We start from the raw sequence: 17,059 nt of genomic DNA, 5'->3' as shown, positions 1-17,059 counted from the left end.
TTTCTCCACCTTTTCAGCAATTACCTTCTGCCCCAAGGCGATCCCCTGCACGACTTTGAACAACTCTCTCATCATCTCTTTCAGTTCGAGAATGTCGGCGTTGAGTGGGTCCATCGGCCTGGGTTTGTTGAGTCTGGGGATGTATCTGTGGGGACGTGTTGCGTGCAAGGGAATAACTCTACGCGCACGAGCAATAATTCCTGAAACAACCAAGCATGTCAGAAACCAATACCTGCAAAATAGAAAACAAGTTATTATGATCATGCATGAATGCACTGTCTATCCACATGAGGAACACTTTATCTCTCGATCCTGGCTTTATCGAGACAGATAATAATCCGGCAGCAATATTCTGACATTCGTCATGTTTTCTTCATGTAGATCAGAGATATATGATTTAGCAAAATACCACCCCACCATGTGTGTGCTATGTGAGTGCATGCAGGAAAGCAAATAAAGCTTGAAGACTGATCACTGAATGATAATAATCATCGTATATCTCAAGTGCACAATAAGCGCCAAAGCCATACATCAAGTTGATGCAAATCAAGTACAATTCTCCACAATCAGGAAGGAAATACAAGCAAGTGAATTCCGTCAACAGGCCTGACGGTAATCCACACAAATAAGAAAGGTCTATCCCGACGAAGGTCCCACAGAAGGCCCTACATCATCAACCATCCTCGCGAACTCTGCGGCGAACCTGAGCTCGGTATTCTCCTGCTGTAATCTCCCCACCTCCTTCTGGTGAATCTTCACCTGTCTGAAATAATGATCTCTCTCAACCTGATAATGATCTCTCTCAGCAACGATCTTCACATTCTCTGCTTCTTTGGTCTTCAGCTTTGCTTCCCGACTCAGCAACGAGGATTCTGACTCTGTCGTCCTTCTGATCCCTCACGAGGATTTGCCTCCTCTTCTCATCTTCAATGACCTTTGCAGCTCTGGCTAGCTTCTCCTTAGTGATGTCGTGCTCCTTTGTTGACGACGCTAAGGCTTGGCTGATATTCCCATAGTAGGCAGTATCCATCTCAAAGCGCTATGCTTCCAGGGCATGTCGCTTGTCTTGATCTTCCATCTTCCCTCTGATCTCCTGATTAGACATCTGAATCCGAGCAACACTCATCTCCAATTCAGTTTTCTCCGCTTGCAGCTGATCTCGAGCTCTCTTCATCTCGAGGAATTCTTCCATGCTGACAGAAGAACGCGGACCCTCAATCATAGGACACCAAGGATCACCTCCCGGAAATGGTAGATGTGTGAGCTCAATCCTTTTCCGAAGCCAATCATCAAATGGAGGAAAAGACATGCTGTTAACCTTGCCAAAAGGAACCTTTCCTTTCCTCTGAATGTTACGCCATGACCCAGATACTTGTCTCAACTTGGCCTGATTGCCCTCAACTGGGAAATAGAAAGACTCCTGAATCTCACGCTCGAGAGGAGGAACCTCCATGGCAAACCCCATTTGTCTCCTAAGAAGCGTTGGATTGTAATTAATGCAACCCTGAACTCCTATGAGAGGCACATTGGGAAAGCTCCCACAGCTATATACGAAATCCCGTCCAGCCAGTCCGTTATGAGTCCAAGCTATGTCAGTGGCTCGCAAACCTGTCATACCCCAAAAATTATCCATCATTTTTCCTAAAAAAATAAAAAAAAAAAAAAAAAAAAAAAAAAAAAAAAAACGAAAAAAAAAAATAAATAAAAAAGAAAAAAAAAATTTAATTAAGTAATTAATTAATTAATTAATTAATTAATTAATTAATTAAATAATTAAAATAAATAAATAAATAAAATATAACAAATTATTTTGGACTTGGGTCTCCCTCATTCCAAGCCCATTACCCACAAAATTAGTCTATAAATACTGAAGTTTCAGTAGAGGAAAAGGACGGGGAGTTAGACTTAGAGTTTACACTGGGAGATTCACTGGAGAAAGAAGGAAGAGAAGCAAAACACTCTGAGGTTTCCTTGGAGCAAAACCTTGAGGAAAAAGAAAGAGAGAGAACAGAGAAGGACGGATAGAAACTTTGGCATAGGAACCCTGCCAACCCGGAGAATTCAGAGTAAAGAAATCCGGAAAGCAGCCCATCCGCACCGAAGCCACCGCCGCCCAATTCCCGCCGCCTAACTCATTCCGATACCACAAGTGATCAACCCCTTCAACCTTGAATTGGCAAACAGGTTTGCGTATCTCTATTGTTTATACTTTCAATTGGCCATATTTGCATATATAATGCATCATGATTAAATGTTGATATATAATTTGCTTTCGTATGTGAATTTAAATATGCCTGAATACCCTGAATGTTTGACCATGCTGTTCCTGTGATTAAATGCCATAAAAATTCAAGGTTCCTAACATGGGGCTGTTTTCAAATTCAAAATCCGTGGCCGCTCGCTAGCACATCGCTAGGCGAGCCTGGGGCGAATATTCGCCTGGCCTTCGCTAGGCGAAGCAGAGGCGAACGAGACAATAGCTGACTTTTCTATTCTGTTTTTTTTTATGTTTTATCATAGCCATGCATTATTCATCCTATCCTATTCATTGTTGTGATATTTCTCCGGTGTAATCTTCGATTGCACCCTGATTTGGTGTTCTGACATGTCTCTTTTTTTGAGTTTCGTAAAGGTTCACATATCCCAGGAAAAGGTTATTGGCTAGGTATTCCACTTTATTTGTGGGATACCCTTGTGGAGTTTCACCCTAAATTAATTTTTAATGTATTAATTTCTAATGTATTAATTTTTAATATATTATTTTTAATAATTTTAATGTGGAGTTTCATCCTAATTATATAATTAATTGTAAAACTTTGCCTTTGAATAAGTGATCTTGGACCTCTCTTTGTTGCCTTACGATTACGATATTACGGTCATGTCCCGCGAATGTGGGGATACCCTTAGCAAAGACCCTTCGGTTAAATCATCATAAAATAAATTATAGTCCCTTGGATGTTGCCTTTGAATATACAACTTTGTCCCTCGATGACCCTCCGATGTTGCCTACGATTAAATGATGATAGTCCCTTCGAATGCTAAGGTATCCTCATAACTGTTGCCTTCAATGACCAATCGATGACCCTACGATGACCCTTTTACATCCAAAGGATAAAACTACTTATTTCTCAATAATAAGGACAGTTTTACCCTCATAAGGATAGGAAATGCCCGTAAAGACCTTGGGTCGGTATAACTCTTAATTGCTGGCTCACAACTTAAAACACTTTTTCGCACCTCACACCTTTCAAAATACCTTTAGAAAATCACCACTTGGTATACATTCATACTAGAATCATTACCGAGTTATATTTTTCTAAACAATTTTCAAAACTAAACGAGATAACCACTTTGTATACATTCATACAAGAATCATTACAAAGTTAAATTCTCTTTTCAAAACAATTTTCCAAACAATTCACAAACACTTTTTTTAGACAAAAATAATATAAGTGATCGAGCAATTAAGATCCCATGGATAACCATGGATACAAAGGGTGCTAACACCTTCCCTTTGTATAATGTACCTCCCGAACCCAAAATCTAAATTAAGGTCTTTCCTGTTCTTTTCCACCTTTCCTTATTGGATAAAAGAAAAGTCGGTGGCGACTCTTGCTAACCGCGACATTGCGATTAAAACCACAAAAAGTCCAGTTCTTTTCCAAGCTATGTCAGTGGCTCGCAAACCCATCAACCTGACCGACCACTTGACCGTAGGATCAAGAGCAGCAAAAGCTCCTCTGGAAGGCAAATACCCCATAAACCACTTGAATAGCAGCTGAGCACAACACCAGATCAATCCACCATGCCGCTTCTCGTTCCTGTTATGAACCGAGTAATAAACATCTCCGATCAGAGTAGGAATAGGGTTCCTCTGTATGAACAATCTGATGGCATTATGATCCACGAAGCTCTTCTGATTAGGAAACAGGATGGTCCCATAAATGCTCATAGCAATCAAGGCACAAACCATCTTCCAATTACCCACAGCAGCATGTTCCTTGGCTCTAGCTTCCAAGAAACTCAAGTGAAAACCAGGTAATTTTCCTTTCTCCTTCAAACCCTCCTTGGTCACCTCCGGGCTCAAATAAAGAGCACGAGAAATCCCAAGGATGTCAGGCTCTCCCCTAATGGCACAGAAAGGAACCTGATCTCGGATCTGCATATCCAAAATGCTGGCATAGTCCTCCATCAGAGGCCCTAACAAATAGTCCGGGAACACAAAACATCTCAGACCCGGGTCATAGAACTGGAGAAGAGTATGAATGGCGCTTCTGTCGCTGTCGGTGAGTCTGAAAGCCATTTTCAGAATACCACCGTATGTCTCTCTGAACATCCCCACATGGTCGGGCGTAATCAATGCTATCATATCTCTCAACTCATCAATCTCTGGGTTGAAGAAACTGTAGACAACATCGTCTTTCAAACCGGTCCTCATATCTGAACAGAAAGTCTCTCAACCAGGATCTCAATCAAAATGTCCCTGCATATGGATAAACATGTGTTAGATGCAGGTAAATGCAAAATGCGAATGATGCTGATGAATGAATGCAATGCATTGTGCCATCCTCCAAGTCATCTGAGCATCTGTTGCACTGAAGCCTGGTCTCTGAACTGATCACAACCATCTGAAGGAATATGTAACCACAAATCCAACTCAAGGGTTCCGAAATAAACGGAACTGAAAGATACATCACCACCATCACCAGAGATTCACTGATCTGACAACCACAAATCTCTGAATCGGCCCGGGGAATCCTGAAATAAACGGATCCCCACTGATAAATAATACAGACAGCACTCCGGCGTCTCAGCAATAAATGACCATAAATCCGACTTATGAATATGACTCTGATCAACGGAACCATCAGTCAACATCAAAGTCACCATCTGAACATGCATTTGTAAGAATCACCCTCCCCTCACAGGTAAATTCTACTCAGGTCATCCTAAGGCGGATAATGGTGTCAACAATCGGGCAAAGATACTCAATGGGTTTGCCCTTTCGGATGTGCCATTGTAGCTCTCCTAAGATCGTCTAAACCAGAGATCCGGGAAAGATCGGTCACCGAAGTCAATAGCTCAAAAGAGGTAACTAGACCAAAGTGGAGTACTCCACAATGGAAAAGCTCTCCAATGAACCTCGTCCGGCTTGTGGTATGTCACGTTACAACAATATGCTGATAAAGCAAATGAGGAACGTGAGACCACGCTAATCCTAGGTGTATACTCGGGACTGGGTTTTAGCCCCACTCATAACACCCACCCCAAAACAGAGGAACCACCTGCACAGAGGACGGCAACATGATAGTATGATGCATGCAAATATTTATGCAAATATATACACTACAGAATAATAAATGCAATAAATAAAGCAGCACAAGCAACCTAAACCCTATCCTAGAGAACGCTAGGAGAGACTCGCTTAGGGAAGATGGACCAACAGTAGGTCAACTTCTAGTCCCCAGCAGAGTCGCCAGCTGTCGCATCCGCGAAAAACAACCGGCGGGCTAAAACAAAAACAACACAGAGCCGCCACCGTGCGTTATTTATCCCAAAGAGGGAAAGGAAACGCTCGAAGTAAACCTGGGAAAAGCATGGTCTCGCGACCAAAGAGAATGGGATCGGGAGTCGGTTATGCGAAGGGAAGGTATTAGCACCCCTACGCATCCGTCGTACTCGACGGGATCCACGCTCTAAAAGATAGGAAAAGGTTGCTAAAACAAACAGACATCACACACACACACACTGAAACAACACAGGTGGGAGAAGAGGGGAGAGGGCTCGCTAGGATATCGCATCATATGCCTACGTATCTCGTCTGGAACGAGAATCAGAGCTACCGTAGTTCGGCTCACGCACGCCGAAACAAACACACGCAAAAAAAAAGGCAAACAGGGAACCCGAACGCCAATCGCTGGACTTACATCAGCTTCCGAACCAAACAAACCCACACTGGAAACCAGATGCCACTTGATGGACTTATACCGGACTCCAAGCACACAACAAGAGGATACGGAATGCCAATTGTTGGGCTTACATCCGTCTCCTAACTCACACACAAGAAGAAATAAGCAACAAGTTACTAAGGAGTCGGGAACTCGAGCCTAGCAACTGTCAAGCAAAACACACACAAAAAGAAAAAAGGGTGCCCGGAGAGATCTCGTACGACCTCCTGCCTACGTACCTCATCTGGTATGAGGATCAGGGCAACGTAGTTCCCCTTAACAGGGGAGAAAGACTAGCTTAACCAGATACAGAGGGAGACACAACTAGGGAGACTATGACTCGAGCCTAGATGTTATCATGCATATCATCCCTAAGTTAAGGTTGCTATCTAACTTGCTCAGGCAGCAAGCTAATCCTAAACAGGCAAACCAAAGCATGCAAGCATAATCAAAACAAAGCAAACATTCACAATTAGCATGCACTATATCCAGACAAAGTGGGCTCACACAAGGGTTAGGCTGCAAAAGCAAACCAACTGTATCAGGTGATGTTAGCTCTTAACCCTAACATTGAGAGTTAGGGTGAAGCAGATGAAATAGGAAGTGAGGGGTGTGCCTCACAGCTCTTATCCCTGGCCAGGGAGAGCTTCAGACAAAGAAGTGTGGGTTCAGAAAGTGGGAACCCTTCTACACTTATGACACTGACTCAACTGTACAACTGTACAAGGATCTTGGGTTAATATCCCAATGCATCAACACAAGTTGTGTGAGCAAAGGGATGACTCAACTGAATAACAGGAGATGGATTGCACATCTCTTGTATCTGCCAATTGCCTTAATCAAGGTCTTTTCCTGCTTGGGGACAAAAATAAACAAGCACAGGCATTGCCTCTTAAGGAGGACTTCAGACAGGTGTCTGGCCAAGTAACAGGCCAGGTCTTCCAGACTACATGGAGTTAGTGATGCTATACCTCAATTGGTTTATACAACCAAGCAACAGCACAAGCAAGTTCACAATGAACTATAGCAACTAAGGTACCTGAAATCAATCCAACATAATCAGTATACCAGACAAACAAAAGTCAAACAGAAAATTACAAGTCCACAGCACAAACAGATAACAAGCATCAATGCACATAGGTGCAAGCCACAAGGCCTAAGCATAAATCTCAATGCCTACAAAACAAACTCAAGGTTAGTCATAAACAAGCAATAAGCCAATCCCAATTGAGTGCACATCATCAAGCATAAGCAATTGTGCTCTTTGACCTGAAACAAAGCTCAAATGTGAGAACACAAACCACTAGTACAAGACTAGGGTCAAAATGGGAGCAATAAACCAAAACAGAACATGAAACTTATCCCAAAATCAAGATCAATAAATTAATAATCAAATCCAATTGGTCTCATGTTCATATCATCAACCATTATCATTTCATGAGGCAAAGAGGGCAAAGTGTGCAATTTAGAACCTCATAGGACCAAACAGAAAGATCCAATTCAAATCAACTCAAGAATATTTCAATAAATCCCCAAAAAATTCATGTCTAAACAGCATTAACAACATGATCTACACACCAAATTTCAGTCCATTTGGACAAAGGGAAGAAAGTCAATTAAATTCATCAAGCCAAAGCATACTCAAACAAGCTCATACAAGGCATTAAATCATGCATCAACTTCAAGCAATCATAAAACAGAATTGGCATAAGATAAATGAACCAAATCAAAGCCATGACACACTTCAAGATGTCTATAATCACTCCACAAAATTTCAAGTCCATCCAATACATATCAAGAATTTCACAAAACATTTAAGATCATGACTCACAAAAGGTCCACATTTGGTCAAACAGAAAGGAAATTCTCAAACAAATAGGAAATGCACTCAAAAGTTCCAGAAAAATTCACAAGTGAACCTAACATCCAGGAGTATCAACATGCAAAAATTCAGACCATTTTGAGTTCATATGACATGGTAACAAAAATCATGAAGTTGGACATGAAATGGTGTGACACAAATTGTCACACCTCTAAAGATCATAGCATATCTCATAATCCAGGAATGAAAAAATCACAAACTCAAAGCCAAAATCTCACTTAAGGTCTCTAGTTTACACATGTAAAATTTCAACTCCATCCAGTTAAGCATCATCATTTCATGATCAAAAGACCAAGCAATGTGCAAGAAAGAACACATCTAAACAAACCCTAGCCAAAACAGAAAATCACACGTGCAAAATTTTTGCAAAAATAATCAAAAAGTTTTAGAGATCATGATGAGAACAACAAAAAAAACCACAGCTCAATTGGATTAATGGTTATGGAGTTATGGAATTTTAAATGTTGAGAAAAATAAAAAAATGTGAATGAACAAGCATGTGAACATGTGAAGGCAAGGTGGAAAAATGCAAAAAACCATAAGTGGAATTGTCATCAGCCAAGGATCGAAGCGTGTTCCATTTTAAAAAGTAGCGCGCGCTACTGTAGCTAACACCAACAGCACATGCCAAACGCGAACATATGGATCTACACGCGTTCTGGAAAAGTTCTTGAACACATTCATCATGTTCTTCATCAAAACCTAGCTCATGAACAAATTCTCACAGAAATCCACAAACCATATATCACTAGAACCGTCTCCTAACGTACATCATGAATCACAAATCAATTTGGATTCATTCTACCTAGATCAAAAGATACGATGAAAAACATTATCATGCATCAAAGTTCTAATCCACACATCTTCCTTGTTTCTCAACCAAAATCAGTGGTTCAACTTGCAGATTATTCTACTAATCACGATCTACAACATGCATCAATTAATCTCATGAATTGTCAAACTCGAAAACTCACCTTCAATGATGTGCAGTTGTGAATTCGCGCGAACCAGGCCTTGTAAGTGCAAAACAGATGCTCCTTGATGCTTGAATTGATGAACGGAACAAGGTTTGGATGTTGATTGTGAAGGATCTAGCTCAAAACTCGAATTGCCATTGTTGAAGCTCTCTTTAACAGTCCACGAATTCAGCTTGAAAAGGATGAAATCTTGCTTCCAACAGCTTCAATAATGCATGTAGATGATGAATTGATGAATATCTTGGCAAGGTTTGTGAAGAAAATTGCAAAAAAGTGAAAGAAGAAGTTGAAGAATTTGGTGATTTTCAGATCTAGATCTTGATTCTGTTATGGTTAAGATGAAAACAGTTATGATTTAACTTATATATGTGATGTTAATGATGCTAGTAATCATGTTTAGTGCTAATGCAATGGATTAAGCCAAAACCAAGTTTCATGCTAAATGGTAAAATGGCCAATTCACCCTCACTTGTACAAAACCAATGTAACAGTGCATTTTCTGTTTTGGAGCAAGTTTCAAATGATATTTGTGAGCTAGTGCAAGTGGAAATATGTGAAAACAATGACTATTTTGCAAAATGACCTTTTTCCCTCCACTTTTCAAAATTGGTTCACTTGAAAAATGCACTTTTTGTGTGAGCAAAATTCATGAAATGTAATGCTTGTTTTGGATAGAGGACATCAAAAGAAATTTGCTCAAAAAAGTCTCACTCCATTTGCCTTGTGAATCAAAAGTTATGCACCTTTGAATTTCAACTTTTCTTGACAAAGATCAATCCATAACTTACCAACCACAAATGAGAAGTTCATGTTCTTGGACTTTTTGGAAAGGTGAGAGCAAGATCTACAACTTTCATGTTGGACAAAATTTCATTTGAAGCATTTTTGGACATGTAATTTTGAGGAGAAAACCTTTCCATTTTTGGCAATTTTGAATTACAAGTCACTTTCTATTTTTGGAAAGTTTTCATCTGACTTTATTTTCTTCATTCTTGATGTTTGAAATGTCAAATGAAACTTGTTTGGACATGAATGAAGTGTCTCTAACCCTCTCCCACCTCCAAATCCACCAGTTGACCTTTGGTTGACTTTTTCTAACTGATAGATGAACTGGCCATGCACTGATCAACTTGAGCTCCAAACTCCTGATGAAATGGCTCAATGATGAAACCCTAGCTTCCATAAGCTCAATATAATCATATGATGATCCCCATATCTATTGAAACCCTCATCTCCTTGCAAAACCCTGATTGGCACAATGCAACTGATTAGGGTTGACCAGAGGTCAAAACCCTAATCTCAAGGTATCTGATCAAGCATAGTGAATCCTTTGGTGATGACAAGCCCATGAAGATGATGATGTACCATTTCTACCAAGATGAAGCTCAATCTCCTTGAGGAACCATGAAACCCTAATTGATGCACAACCCTCAGATGGCTAGTGATCAGTCCAATGAAAACCCTCAGCTTGAATCTCAACCTCTTATCTTCTGACCAAGACTTGGAGGATGACTTGATTGATGTTACCACATGATATGCCAAGATGCAATGACTAATGACCTAAAAAATGATATGCAATATGTTAAGCTAGTCCCAAGAGAGGAGGGCAAATTTTGAGGTGTTACAGTCGACTCATAGGTCGACTCAACCATGTAATAAACTCTGTTTGAGTCGACTCATCCCCTATTTGAGTTGACTCGTCGCTTGTTTCACCTAATTTTCTGCTGTGTAACTTTGTGATATTTTTCTGTTATGTTAGTTATTTGTCCATACATCATATAAATATTCTAGTATCTATTTTTCATGATTATAACAAGAAAAGTGAAAGATATACACCAAAGTGCTCATCATCTTCATTGTTCATTGTATTTCTCAATAATCACATATAATAATCTTTGTTGAGCATTGTGTGTTGCAGCTGTGATAACGTTCAAATAAGATTGGATTATCTTAGTTTGGATTGAGATTTTGTGTGGGGTTTTCTTGAATAAAACCCTTGAGGTTTTGTCCTCCAAGAATTGGGGGTTTTTGCACTAACCTTGTCTTCGCAGATTTAGCCGAGTGAAAAGTTTGAAGAACGGAAGGTTCGGTCAAACAAGTAGCGGTGAACAGAGGATTATGAAGAAAGCTTAGGGTTTAAGCAACTTGCGTTCGAAATCAGTCGAGCTGAAGTTTTAGAGAATGAGGCGTTCATCCAATAAGGTAGCGGTAAACGGAGGTTTGTTCGAAGTGCTTGAAGAACTTGGTTCAACTCGAAATAAGGGGAGAGAATAGAATAGGATCTGCAACAACTCTAGAAGTTGATCGCCAATGATCATTTGTTCTCTTGTATTGACTTTGCAGCGTGTTAATAAAAATATCTCAATTCTAGATTTAGAATTGAGGGCAGACGTACCCTAAGCGAGGACGATAGAGGAATTGCCTCAACAAATCCGGTCTTGTTCTCTCTATCCCTTAACTCTTTAAATTCTGCATAATTACTTTGTGTGTGAAATTGATTGTAAAATCAATATCGCTTGATTGGTGTGCATATCAACTGTTCGATAAATTGTTTGAGTAAAATTCTGCACATTCAACTTAAGAGAAATTGATACTTGGTGTGAAGTGCACACCAAGTGTTTGACAAAATTAATTTCGCACAAACTTAGTAATATTTTTCTTGATCTCTTATTGTGTTGAACATCATTAGAGGTAACAATATCAAGGATCATATTAGTTAATTAATTGTGTTAGATAGGGGTTGATTTTCTCTATCTTAAGTAATTTCATTCGGTTTACGTGTATCCGATATTTCCATTAACGTGATCGTTTAGATGATTTCAATCTAGGGTGCTTTCGCAACTGTTGAAAATATTTTTAAGAAGCGCTTAATTTCAAAACTGACCTATTCAACCCCCCTTCTAGATCGGTACTATCGTCTAACATAAAGTAATCGATATTTAGTGATCTGCCTTTCCATAACTCATATGGGGAAATACCGGTTTTCTTCAAAGGAATTTTGTTAATTATGTGGCAAGCGGTTAATAAGGCCTCACCCCACAAATTAAATGGTAATTTGGAATGTATTAACATGCCATTCATCATCTCTTGATATATTCAATTATTTCTCTCGGCTACACCATTTTGTTGTGGTGTGCGAGGTGCGCAACATTCATGTATAATGCCATGTTCTTCACAAAATGTATTAAATTTTGTTGAAAAGTATTCACTTCCCCTATCACTCCTAAGGACTTTGATACTTTTATGTAATTTATTTTTCACTTCTGCTTTGTAAAGTTTAAAGGCATTAAAAGCATCATCTTTATGCCTTAAAAGATATACATAGGTGAACCTAGAAGAATCATTGATGAATGTAATGAAATATCTATTTCCCCCACAGGTTAACATGCCATTAAATTCACACAAATATGAATCTAGAAGATCAAAGAGATTTCTATTTCTTTTAACACTTTTGAAAGGTTTCTTAATCATCTTTGATTTAACACATAAGTCGTATTTTTCGAAATCATTTATATTACATGAGATCGAACTAAATTTAATTAGTTTCTTCATAGAAATAATACCGGTATGTGCTGATCTATTATGCCATAAAGAAACAGACTCAAACATGTAAGTAAAATTAGAATTTTCATTAATAATACTGTCGGTAGTACAAAGTTTGACCATTCCCTCAGCGGAATATTCTTTTCCTATAAATACACAATTATAGGTCAATATAAGTTTGCCTAATTCATATACAAATTTAATTCCCGGTTCACCCAACAAATCCCCGCAAATAAGATTCTTATTCATGTCGGGGAAATGAAGCACATTAACAAGAGTGACTTTCTTTCCGGAAGTGAAGTTGAGTTTGACGGATCCGGTTCCAACAACTTTAGATCATACTTCATTTTCCATTTGTACTTCCTGTCCATCATTTGCCTCAGAATATGTTTTAAAAGCAGCCTTGTCATAAGTAGAGGTGTCAGAAAAACCCTAAATGAGAAAACTCCAATAATTAGGCCCCCTACTTTGCCCCGTTTGTTTAGGCCCCCTACTAAATCAATGATTTTTTGGTCCCTTATTATTTAGCCTCCTCATATTTTTATTTTTTAAGGGGCCTAAGTGAGGGGCTTAAAATATAATTTGTTTGAAACAATTTTTAAAAAAAAAATATTTTTTTTTTCGAAAATGAAAGAAAAACGCTAATTTTTTTTAAAAAGTTTTGAAAAAAATTTTTAAAAAAAATAGTCGATTTTTTGAAAATATTAAAAAAAATGATTTTTTTAAAAAATAAATGTTTTTTTTTGAAAAAAAATTTAATTTTTTTGAAAATAAAAAAAAAGTCGATTTTTCAAAAATACAAAAAATAACTGACTTTTTTTAAATAAGAAAGGTGATTTTTTCGAAAATAAAAAATCGATCTTTTTGAAAAAAAAACTCCATAAACTAAATGCCCATAAAATTCAAGTAAGACCCATAAAAACTCATTCATACCTTCCTCTTCGGCCTTGAATTTAAACTCGAGTGCCTTCCAGATTTCTGTTGCAAACTGAGTATCCGTATAGAGATTGTAAAGACGATCAGGCAACGTATTTAGAATATTTCTACGACATAACAATTCGTCCTCTTTACGTTTTTCTCTCCTTCTTGAGTTCTTAAGAGTCATTCTCAATTGGTTCAGGAATTGGTGTTAATTCAGGATCTAGAGCATAGTGAACCTTCAAGGCAATCAGTAGGAATGTCATTTTATCTTGCCATCAGGTGAAGTTGGTTCTATCAAAGCGATCCAATTTGACAAGGTCTTGATTCATAACTTTGATGCTTGAAACTGCAGCCTCGGTAGCCATTATCGAAATACTTTTAAGACTGTTAAAAAAACTGTTAAGATTGAATGGATCCATGCTTGAATCGTGAACGCAATCATTTTCCTTAAAAGTATTTCAAGCATTCTCAAATATGTCTTAGAGTTGGAACGTAGGAATACTTAGGATAATTCAACCTTATATCGAATTTGTGCAAGACCAACGAAAACTCGATTTGTGGCGAAGAGAGTTTGGAATTTGCTTAAGAGGATATTCAGTTTGCAATATGATTTTATGAATTCAGAGTGAAGTATTTATAGGACATGTATGTGTTGTTTCACAATGTTGTGACCCTTGATGAAACAACATCTTTTAACAGTATTTCCACTGCAAGTTGCATTGTTTCCAAGCGTTGCCTATTTTCATTCTGCAACATTTCATGAAGTGTTGTTTATTTTCAAATTCAAAAATCAACCGCATGCATCGACCAAAACAAGAGCAATATCTGGCCGTCGGAGCACTACCGGCGCCACCTCATAAAGTCGTGAGTAACAATCACCAGCGTCGCCTCATAACGTTATGAGTAGCCCAATTGCTCTGATGCGTCGTGCATAAGTGCTCAAGTTCCGGCTACAAGTTGCCACTAGCGCTTCTATACCTTCGGACCCGGTCCCGGAGCCGACGACACCGACGAGGGGTGTATGGAGGAGACAAGTGGCATAATGCTTGGGACCACCACATTTGTCCAAATGGCATTTTATCCTCTTTTGTCCTTTTGTTGAGTTAATGTTCTCAACTCTTTATAAAGGCTCTGAATGTAAGTAAATCTTTCTGCGTGAGACTACTTTCCTTACATTTATTGACATTTATTTCATTCCACTTTTCTTATCATTTTAAAACAGACACATGGACATTGAATTTATAACAGAATTATCTAGGTATAATTGTATTGATTAATCAATCTAATCACGTGGAACTACAATGGCGAACACTCACTTTCCCAACACAATAAAAAAAACATGCGATTTACACAAAAACATAATACAATAGTTTTTATTTTATGGAGCATGGAGTGAAAAAATTATTTAATTAACTAAAATATTGTTACACGGATACAAGTTAAGCAATTTTACCATTTAACTTAATTTTACTAAAAAATAAATTTTAATCAAAGATACAAGAAATGTGGACAAAGAGAAATTCAATTCAATGCTTGATAATTTTTTTCAAGGGTAAGGTAAAGTTGAGATGTAGTTATGAGCTACGGTTCCAATCCAAAGCTTCCCCTTTATCTCTTTAACTTCGCTTACCAATTTCATCACTTGGCCTTCTCGATCTTCAAGCACTTCAAGAATTTTTCCTTTATCGTCTAGAAGTGTAATTAAAGTGTACATTTTCATCCCCATCACTTTTGCCAATATGCTCATCCTTATAGGCAAGCGAAAGTAAATACTCCTCAACCATGGATTGTTACTCAAAACTTCTTGAGCTCCAGTGCGACAACAATCTATTGCCACCCAAAATTGTCCTTTTTCATTTATTCTTACGTTATCCGGAAATCCCGGAAGGTCGGCTATATTTTCTAGCATTCCGGATTTAGAACCTTCGATCCAAAGCTTCATTAGTCTGTCATTAAAAAAAATTTAAATAATTAATTATTAGTTAATCAAACATAAGATCCTCTATAAGTTGTCGAGGTTGAATTTCATGTTGAATAGAGATTTTTAATTTAAGTAGTAAGAACCTGCAATTGGTGGTTTCAGTAAAGAGGAGGAATGATTGATCTTTAGAAAATTGCACTCCATTAGGAAAAGCAAGACCATCTAGGACAACTGAGGTTGTTTTGGTTGGAGGATCATATCTTAGGAGCCTACCTGTTGCTTCTCCTTCCAATAATATAAAAAAGTGTGCACTGCAAACAATAGACACATCATAAATACTAAAAGTCATATCAATCAATGACCATTGAATCAAGATCCGATGACCTAGATGCATGAATGCGAGGGATTTCTGACTCCAAGGAGTTTGAAATCTAAATAAATACATAATAATATGCATAAATATAAATAGAAAAAGTTACACTCGATTGTATCTTTTGCTTGTGTCTGTGAAGAAGATGGATCCATTCTTATGAATGTCAAGGTCATTTGCAAAGAGAATAGGTTTCCCTTCAATATGGGTTGCCAATGGTGTAGCTAATCCTCCATTTGGTCCAACCATAAGAAGGCCATAATATGCATCTGCTATGTATAGATATCCACTCTTTTGGTCAAATCTCAAGCCAAGAGGACGCCCACATGTTTTCTCATGCTTCCATTGCTTTGATGTCGTTGAATCATTTCCTCTCATGCAAATTTTTTCAGTCCTTCAAAAAATAAAATTTGTAATTAGAATGAAAAGACATATAGACAAAACTATTAACATATATTCTTGTAGAACACATTCAAACGGTCAGAGGAATTGTGACTTTCAAACTATGTTTAAACAATCTAAAAAAAAACTATAATACTTACCAATTTGATGTGACAATGGCAAATGTTTCCCAACCATGTTCTTCCCCCATCCATCGAACAACACGACCATCGGCTAAACCGGTGTAAGGGCCACGACCCATGATATCGAACTCTAGTGACTCGGGTCCAAATACTTGATTTTCAAATTCTAATTTTCCATGAGTTCCTAGTCTACTCATGTTATCCCTAGGCCAATTTTTCATGACTTGTTTATACGGTGCAATGTCATGTTTCACTGGTCTAAATTCATGTTCTGATACTGGACCCATATGAAAAGGGTCCATCACAAGAAAACTCAAAATTAGAAGAATAGAAAGAATATAAGGGTGTTGAAGAAACGTTTCATCTTTTAGTAAGTTTCTCTTCTCCATGCATGAAAATTAGTTTTGAATATGTGAATTCAATATCGAAATTGAGAATGTGGAAATATGTGTTTAGGGTATAACTAGCGAGTAGAACTAGAAGTACTTAACTTGGAAAAGCTTTTATTTGAAAGATTTTCAAAGCATGTGTTACTCATGACAACATATAAGGTTGTGATTAGGTTGTTTATTGTTGTGCAAGTCGAAAGCATGCATTGCTCATGATAGCATTTGTGTTTTATTTGATTTTATAAATATTCTCTTGTCATAACTTTCCTCTTCTTTCTTAAAAAATATGTTAAAGTTGAAATTAATTTATTTTTTGTTCATGATAATTACATTATATGATTTTATTTGAAAAATAACATTTGCTTGTAAAATAAATCATGACTCCATTTAAAAAAAAACCATTCAATACAAAGAGTCTTCAAAATGAACCATTAAAATTAAAAGATTTGTATCCAAGTTTAGTAGGTACATTCACTTAACATAAAAACATTTTCTAGTAATTTTTCTTGGATATATAAAGTGAGGTAATTTTTATGTGTTTGATACGAGAGAAAGTGTAAAGAACAAAAATAAAATATTAGCTA

The 17,059-nt window shown here is 37.7% G+C and overlaps 1 protein-coding gene across 1 annotated transcript; it reads right to left on the bottom strand.

Annotated features, from left to right (window-relative positions):
• Nucleotides 1-14,709: 14,709 nt before the first annotated feature.
• Nucleotides 14,710-16,583, bottom strand: LOC127083586 (protein STRICTOSIDINE SYNTHASE-LIKE 13). Its single transcript, XM_051023901.1, has 4 exons — nt 16,105-16,583; nt 15,672-15,956; nt 15,336-15,503; nt 14,710-15,217 (listed from the first exon to the last, which is right to left on the bottom strand). Exons 1-4 carry the CDS (start codon nt 16,473-16,475, stop codon nt 14,818-14,820), a joined length of 1,224 nt encoding a protein of 407 aa, XP_050879858.1. The 5' UTR covers nt 16,476-16,583; the 3' UTR covers nt 14,710-14,817.
• Nucleotides 16,584-17,059: the final 476 nt, after the last annotated feature.

This window comes from Lathyrus oleraceus, chromosome 5 (assembly GCF_024323335.1).
Source record: "Lathyrus oleraceus cultivar Zhongwan6 chromosome 5, CAAS_Psat_ZW6_1.0, whole genome shotgun sequence".
Lineage (NCBI taxonomy): Eukaryota > Viridiplantae > Streptophyta > Magnoliopsida > Fabales > Fabaceae > Lathyrus > Lathyrus oleraceus.
This window is presented reverse-complemented; position numbering and strand designations above follow the sequence as displayed.